General features: G+C 40.2%; 2 protein-coding genes across 2 annotated transcripts; both read right to left on the bottom strand.

Annotated features, from left to right (window-relative positions):
- Positions 1-238: 238 nt before the first annotated feature.
- Positions 239-8,672, bottom strand: LOC106350691. Its single transcript, XM_022705450.2, has 3 exons — positions 5,806-8,672; positions 4,935-5,690; positions 239-4,841 (listed from the first exon to the last, which is right to left on the bottom strand). Exons 2-3 carry the CDS (start codon positions 5,680-5,682, stop codon positions 4,609-4,611), a joined length of 981 nt encoding a protein of 326 aa, XP_022561171.1. The 5' UTR covers positions 5,683-5,690; positions 5,806-8,672; the 3' UTR covers positions 239-4,608.
- On the bottom strand, positions 2,917-4,605 carry LOC106350692. Its single transcript, XM_013790542.2, has 4 exons — positions 4,527-4,605; positions 4,200-4,376; positions 3,496-4,094; positions 2,917-3,390 (listed from the first exon to the last, which is right to left on the bottom strand). Exons 1-4 carry the CDS (start codon positions 4,603-4,605, stop codon positions 2,917-2,919), a joined length of 1,329 nt encoding a protein of 442 aa, XP_013645996.2.
- Positions 8,673-8,870: the final 198 nt, after the last annotated feature.

Genomic DNA, 8,870 nt, shown 5'->3' with positions numbered 1-8,870 from the left:
ATATATGAAGTGTTACTATCATTGGCCTAGAGTGAAAAAAAAAAGATGTAGCTACATTGTATCTCCATGTCAGACTTGTCAGATGGTTAAAACAGTACATCAGCTATTTAAGGGATTATTACACAATTTACTTTTTCCAGATTGGAAATGAGATATGTTGATTATGGGTTTACTTATTGGACTACCAGAGTCAAGTTTCATGAAGAATAATATATGAGCAATCATGGACCGTATCGCTAAGCTAAAATCTAGAGGACATGTCCAGGACTTGTACTTAGCTCGCGAAGAAAAAAAAATTCAGGAAAGTATCTACCATTGAAATAGTTCATGTATAGTAACAATTATTACTCTAGCATTCAGATATCACCTTATGAAGCCTCTTTATGGAAGATCCTTCGTACACATGCAATGATAGACCAAAGTGGGGAAGCACTCTAATGTATAGTAACCAATGGTTTAAGGGACGTTGAAGCAAATAGAAATGCTCAAGAACAACCTAAAAAAAATGTTTACACCTATTCAGTGAGTTGAGATTTTTGATCGGCAAGTGAAAGCGGTACAAGGAATTATTACTATGTTGATCACTGTTTGTTAGGACAGAGAGACGAATCCAGGAGAAGATCCGGGAGACCGAGATCCAAAGAATACTGACTATCATTTTCTTTTAGGATGTTATTGGACAGTCGGGTAAAGATTTGAATTTGAGGACGAATTTCGATTAAGTGGGGAAGAATTGTAACGACCGTAACCCGGTCTATTGGTCTAATTGAATTATTCCTTTAGACTAAACCAGATGGTTTGGTTTTCTTCTAATTATTTAATTATTGTTAATCCCGTACTCCACCCATTTGCCCTAACCTATACGTGTGTGTGTTATCATACCTAGTATATATATAAGTAAGCATGAGCCGCCATTGCACCTCTTTTTTATCAATCCTCCATCTCCACACACGTGCTCTCCCTTCCGCCATCGCTCATGTTCTCCTTCTATGATTGACGATCATTAGCGGCATGGAGGAAGAGATGATTAACGTCGAAGCCGCCGCATCTCATCGCTTATGTCCGTTCTTCACCACCGGAGTAGTAGCCATGCCACCACACGCTTCGTTCTGTGCCGCCGCGTCTATGATGGTGAAGTTATGTATCGGATCCGTTAGATGGTGAACATGACCGAGATGAGGAGATAACTTGAAGGCGGAGCCACCATCTCCTCACCACCGTCAACCACTGATTCGCGCCGGCATAAGCCACAAGCCACCACCTGAGAGCCATGTCCTCGTCAATGGAGTTATCGCAAGCCATCATTGTCGAGATCCGAGCAAGTGAGATCATGGTCTCACACTTTCTTGTGTAGCAAGCTTATTCTCCTCCACCTTTGATTGATCTCTAGTCATCAGCTCCGGTTTGGTCTTCCCGTTGACGTCGTCATAGCCATGTCATCAATGCCATCAAGCGCTTCATGTTTGTGTCCGTTTCATCTCGTGTTGCAAATCGTATATATGATCATGTGATGTACGTAATACCATGTGACGTTCACGTTACGTAAAGATCTCAACACGTGCTCTTTGGTCAAGCTAAACCAAGGTTAGGGTTGTCTACCTAAATACTTGATTCTTACGTCAAGTTCTATAAAGTATAGACCATAATCTAATCACCTTTTTTTCCTTTGTATGATAATGTTTTATGTTCCAATTGGCCGGAGGTGCCACTTTCTCAAACCAAGGCGAAAGGCATTATTATATTAAGACGTTTCTTTGTTCCACAAGTCAACCTGTTTTGCTTCTTGGTTGATTTCTTTATCTCTAACCTTGGCTAAGGTTGTAGACATTTGAAAGATAAAAGATAGATTTGTGCTCTAAGAAGCTTATTGGAGACTAATAGCTGATAGAGCTTTATTGAATGACAAAGAAACTAAAAGAGAAAGCTTGAGAGTTGTCACCAAGAGCTAAGTATATTGATTGATTTATAAAAGAAGTTTAAAGTGGCTGCAACTATGGCAACCAAAGTTACATTGATGAGGACACTAACGACATATATATAGACTTATAAACCCTAATTACATGGATTAGAAACTGGGCTTCTCATGTGGGCTTCAATAAAGGTGAAGATCTTTTTCCGAACTTCTTTTACACGGCTTAAGACCTCGAATAAGTATTATTTATTTCTAATGTGTTTCGTCTATGTGAAATCGAGTCTGTCATTGTTTGATTAGTTTTAGGTTCTTTGCTTAAACCGGAACTAGGGTGTTAGATGGTTCAACAATGCTTGTTCATTTATAATTGGTAATATATATATATATATATATAGTATATTGTTGTGATTGGGGTGTTAGCCGACCATAGAGACGTAATTCTATGTGTCGGTCGGAGACCAGTACATTGGGTGTGGTGTATGATGCGGAACAGCTTAGTCGACCTGTTGTGCCAAAGCTTCGAGGTCGATAAATCGTTTACGGGCGTGTGTTACCGAACACATATTCGGTGGTGTTTTGGCCTGTTAGTGGGCAGCGAGTGTGCACCTCGCTAGGACTGTTGTGTAATCTCTGGGTACTTTAGGTACCGTGCATGCAACGTGTTATGATTAAATTATATTTACTCAGAGTGCTGTAGCCGGGTTCATGGACTTCGGGTTTAGTATCCCATACCTCACTGAGTGACTTCCCCGTTACTCACCCCTCTTTCTTCCCCATTTCAGGTGAGACATACGAGTATATGATATTTGGACGGATTGGTGCTATTGGGCTTTTTATTCGGATTTTTATTTGGGCTTAGAGTGAGTGGAATCGTGTATATGGGCTATTATGTTACGAGATATTGTTGGTGGCACGCTGTTCTCCAGATAGGAGGTCACGGGTGTCACAGTTTTGTTCCCGATGTCCACAATGTAAGATAGACCAGTAATTGTCTTTATCTCGTATTATCCCTTGTTTATTGTCAGTGCTTCATAACTGGTGGAGCGTTCGTAGTTTGCTTGCACAATTTCTTCCACCTTCGGCGTTAGTGGCTTGTCGTGTTTAGATGCTTTATCCCTTCGGTTGGTGAACCAGGCCATGAGTGTCCCTCTTATGTACTCTAGGGTTGACACTATTGGTAACTCGCGGGCTTCCTTCAAGACTGCATTAAGAGACTCTGCCACGTTTGAAGTCATTATGTTAAATCGATCCCCAAGGCAATGCGACCTCGTCCAGTGATCCAATCCGATTGCCATGTGATACTCTGCGCACTCTGGGGATGCTTTCTCTATTTCCGAGAAATACTCATGGAACATAGATTTCATGTAAGCTCTAGCCGCTTTGGAGATTAGACCATACAGAATTGGCTTCTTGAACTTAGCAGCAACATTCCTCTGGAGGTGGATGACACATGCCCCATGATTCGCCTTAGGATTAACCTGTTACATTCAAAAAACAATATTACGCTCCATATAGTGTTATACCAGTCCATTAGTATTTATATATGTCTAACTTTTATAGTTGAAGTTACATGCCCGGCGTACCCGTCCAAGCCCAGTATATATGGAGGAGTGTCGATCGGAAACAAAGGTTAGGTTTTCATTATCGGGTATAAACTTCTTCAGGCAACTGAAAAACCAAGCCCAGGCTTTGTCATTTTCATTGTCTACTACCGCGAATCCAAGTGGGAATATCTGAAAGTTCCCATCTTGGGCACTTGCTGTAAGTAGACATCCGGCGTATTTCCCTCTTAAGTGTGTACCGTCGACGATGACCACATCGCGCATGAAACTCCAGCCACGGATGCAGGCCCCAAGAGCAATGAAACAGAACTTAAACCTTGCATCACCATTACCAGCCAGCTCTGTTCTTAAATCGGTCACCGTACCGGAATTTTCTTTCTTTAGCATGTGCCGGTACTTGGGGAGTATACCGTAGCTGCCGGCTGCCGAACCCTTTGCCATATCCATTGCCAACTCTCTCGAACGCCAAGCTTTCCAGCAAGACACATTTACACTTAGTTCGGCCAACAAAGTTCTTCGGAGCGACCCTTGACTTGGCCCTCTACCACCTCTGCTGTATCTTGCCCTCATAATATCAGAAATCACCGACGTCGTCGCCTGTCTTTGGAACTGGCTCCTAGCTTCAATTGGACATGTATGCTCCAAAGTAAGGGCCCGAATTTGGAAATATTCTGAATCTTCGAGTCAAACACAGTACACTCTCCAAGGGCATGTAGGATAGATACATCGTACAACAACCATGTCAGGGGTTGTGCGCTCATTGCGGAAACAGAACTTCCGGTTAGTTGCATGTACAACTATTTTCACCCTGCAGTCATCTCTACTCTTGAACACTTGCCCAATGAACAGGTCATCACCTTCGTAGTCAACGTCCAACACAACAGCCCTTGTCCTATCATCATCTGCAAATGTTTCGTATATAGTAATTCAAATAACAGTCCAACATGTGATAATATCAGTTCACGTAACTAAATACAGTGCTAACTTTTGGGATAGATCTTTATATCTATATTTTTTGTCTGGTTATCTGTTTCAAATTAGGTTTAGCTTACCAGCCGGATCTGTGTCATCGACCACAGGCGCTGCATCCCGGGTAAACGTTTGTACCGGTAGGTTCAGCAACCTTAGCATCCTCTATGGTTGGCTCTGAGGTCGTGGTTCGTTTGCTGTGGTTCCCTCCCCAGCATAAGCTAAACCATTATTGAAGTTCAATCCATTAATTCCTTTACCACTAAATATCACACTAATCCTACCCAATACTATATCTTTGATGACAGTACTCTTACCAATTGTTTTTCCTCTCTTGTCCCCTTCCGCTTCTTTGTGCTCCTCGGATGTACTGCCAGTTTTCTCCTTTGGGGTCGTCGCTGCACCCAGGATATTTTTTAGACCATACTATAAATACTCAAAACATTTTCATAGACACCCAACTTGTAATATACATCATTATCTGCACATACCTTTTTCAAACTCTTTGAACAGATCTCTTGTCAATGTTATGTCATTGCTGTCGCTTTCCGCATCATCAGAGCTGTCATCAAGATTCAGGACACTCTGTGGTGAACCACGTTCCCTTATAGCTTCGTTTACAGATCTGAAGTGTCTCATGGCGGCGGATAGGCTTGGGAAACCTTCTGCTTGGTACGTGTGCCCTATCCACCCAACCGGCGTGTTGCTGCTTTCAGCTACGTGTCCCCTTGGGAGTTGGGTGAATATGATGTTATCAATGGCCTCTTTCGCGTCTCTCCTTCCCTGTTCTTTAATCAGTTCTTCCTTGCTCATGACTTCCGCGAACGAGTGGTCGTCCATAGTTGTAACCACCTTGAATCCGTCTATCTCCAGTGTCATGTTTAGAGCCATACGGACAACATAAAGCTTCATTTCATGGATATCCACACGCATGGCGAGAAACATATCCATATCATCGTCAGTGACGATGTGAATGGGCACCGGTTTGACAGATCCGTCTACGTCCATCCACTCCGGCATCTCATACGTTAGCTCCACCTTCTCACTGTCTGGGTCGATATCGAAGGCGGTCATGACTTTTGTTTTCGCAGCATCCACACCATCGCCTTCTCTAAAACGGATGTACTTTCCTAGGCAGTCCTCCCACCCCGTGAACCTCCAAAGGTCAGTCGGATCTTTCATCCATCTCCCTATATAAGTCCGTACGAGGTCGCTTATTCGCTCGTCAGTGACTTCCATCTGATCAACTTGACATCACATAATGCTACCGTATGAGTATTTCGTTTTTCCCAAGCAAATATATTCTTCTCTAATAATCTATATGAACGCTATTTTAGTTTATTAGCCCTAACTATTCATTACCTTTCTCGGCAAGTGTTTCTCAGATCGGAGCAGTTGCAGTAGCTACTTTTTACTCTCTTTTTTTTTTTCCTTTTTTTTCGCTTTCATTTCTACGCAACCAAGGCCAGCTATTTATTGGGCGTCTACAAATGCTCTTTAGGTGTTCAAAACATTTCATTCCCGCCCAATTCCGCTCAATAACGGTTCAAATTTACTGATGCATTTAATTGCTCCCTGCGCGTAATAAAGTGTGCGTCATGTCCTTCCTTTTGTAGCCGGTTCTTTCAGTTCAAGTCTTCCACTTCTATCACTTCGTCTGACAGTTATTTACTTCTATTGTACACGAAAGTCAAACCTGAGTACTGACGTCACAAATTCTCCCCCACGCGCATCTAATGGTTCAATTGTAAATATCGTTTCACTTTGAGACTAATAGATCAACTTTTTTTCCGCTTGTCCTCGACTACTAAACAAACTGTCGATTTCTTAAATAACTTCTTTTTTTTTTGTGGTTTTTTAGCTAAAAGACCCTTACTTTAAAGGATGATATACTAACCTTATAAATATTGAAAATAACTAAATTAACCTAATAAGATTTCTCTAAAACGATTTTACTACAGTATATTACTTTTAACCGGAATCAGTTAATCTTCTTAAATCAAACCAGTTCTAAGTACTCGAACGTGGTTGACTCACTTAGGAGCTGTTGACCCGAGCTGAAACACATTTAACACTTTCCTTGTCCAGAACGAGAATGGAGCGTGTCCTCTGATTGCTATTTGTAAGCATTCTCCTCCTGAATTTTACTTTTGCCAAGGTTTGTAATTAGACGATTGGTGAAATTGATTAAGTCGTTTGATTAGAGCCGTTCAGTTACATAGTTTTACATATTGAAGTAAACAGTGTTATGTGTGGATGTTGATTTTTCCAAAAATTCTTGTGCCTGAAATTTGTTCGTTATCGATTTTCTATTATGCAACGGTTAATGTTCTTCGTTTGAGGGGTACGACATGAATCTACATCCTAACCAACTCGAAGTTTCTTAAGCGAGTTTACTGTCTCTTGTGGCCAACACAATGATTGGGTTCACCAATGATGTTAATGTATATCATAGCAAATTCCCTCATATCATAACTTAAAAAATGTTTACTTGCTTTCAAGATCTTGATTATTTTGAGCATGGACATACAACCCGAAATCCGAAAACCGATGCGGAATTGATCTGAAAAATCTGAATCTGAAACCGAACCGAATAGTCATAAAATCTAAACGGATAATGAATTTTCCTATCCGAATTACTCGAACCGTACCCGATCCGAACCAAAAACCGAACAATATATATATCCGAAAACCCGAAATAAAATTTGATATCCAAAAATATTATAGTTATAATTTTATACCCAAAAAATACCAAATAACAAAAATATTCAAAATAAACTAGATATCATGAAAATTTTAATTTATATTTGTTAAAACTATACTATAATATTTATCAACAATTTTAATTTTTTTCCAAAACACCGATCCGAATTCAACACCTATCCGAATCAAAACCGAACCGAATAGTCGTAAAACCCGAACTGATAATGAACTCTTATATCCAAATTATCCTAATCTGAAAAAATCCGAACATCCGAAATCCGAATGCACATGCCTAATTTTACTATCAAAAGCTTATCAGGTCACTGATGGTATCGTTTGATTAAGAAGGCTTTCTAAATTGGCTGCCCTGGTTCTATTTGATATCTATTGATCATCACTTTTTACGACTCTTTTGTTTGCCATGAACATTACTGTTGAGTTTGAGTGGCTTAGACAAAAGAAATATGAAGAGGAAGGAGTCAATTCTGATTGCAACGGTTGTCTCGAGTCTTCAAAGGAAAAGAAAAGACTCTAAAGCATGTGGAGGGTCTGAGCACAAGCTAAATTTCTCACTGTTGCTTTATCATCTGGAGTTCGCGACCCTACTTGAAAGAGCCAATGAGAGGAGTTCGTACAACCAGCTTGGAGACCAAGTTTAGGGACCACAAGTTTTGTCTCATTTACTTCTATTCATTTAGGAGCAGACGAGAAAGAGGGAAGGAGTGCTAGGGTTGGGGAAAAGAGGGAGAAACAAGAAAGAGAGAGCTTTGTAAGTTACCGGAGAGGGTGAGAGAACAAAGTTGTAATCTTGAAGTGGTTTAGTGGATTTCCGGGAGGTTTCCCGGCGAGATGTAGGTTCCGAACTCGTTAAATCTTGTGTGCTCCCTTTATTTTTCCAGCTCTGCATCATTCTTCTTTAACAGATCTGCATCATATTCATATTCTCTGCATCTCCATTGTTAAACACTTCTCTGTCTCTGCATCACTTTCTGTTTCAGTTTGTTAGTCTCTGTTCTACATTCTTCAAGTCAGTTCTTAAGCTTCAAGACTAGTAGTTGTGTGCTTGTGAGACATAAAGCTTGAGTTAAGGAGGTTAAAACCTCACAATTACTGTCACTGATGATCTCTTTGTGCAGTATGTTCTTGTATCGAAAACTAAAACTAAAGCATAAGATCTAACCAAAATTACCTCAAAGATACCAACTAAAGCACAATGTAACATTAAGAAAAGGAAGCAATTGTGCGAATGTTATAGCACTTGTGATATTAAACAACAATGATCCACACCATACACATTAAGGGGGTGTATTCAATTAGAGATTTTAAACCTTCAAACTCCACTAAGGGAGAAACTGTTTAAACAAACAAAAGCTGATTTAGCTAGAGAATATGCATCACCATTACACAATTGATGGTGGAGACGTTTCTAATGGCATGAGTTTTTTACAAGGACATTGTTCAAGGTTACCTAACTGCCTCTGAGTTTTATCATTTGTATGTCAGGGTTATCATTTTTATCATTTCATCCATAATTCGTAGACACTGGCATGAATGATCTTGCCGTTTAATGAAGGAAATAGACTAATCAAGAATCTCTGAAAAGCGAGCGAGAAAAGTTTCACATAACGTATACCATTCGTTTCATCTAGGCTGATATTTTGGGATCCGGTTAATTATTTAATTCATCTCATTTCAGTATATGCTTTATGTAGCACATTTATCTC

Source organism: Brassica napus, chromosome C7, assembly GCF_020379485.1.
Source record: "Brassica napus cultivar Da-Ae chromosome C7, Da-Ae, whole genome shotgun sequence".
Taxonomy (NCBI): Eukaryota; Viridiplantae; Streptophyta; class Magnoliopsida; order Brassicales; family Brassicaceae; genus Brassica; species Brassica napus.
The sequence above is the reverse complement of the archived record's forward strand: the minus strand, read 5'-3'. Positions and strand labels throughout refer to the sequence as shown.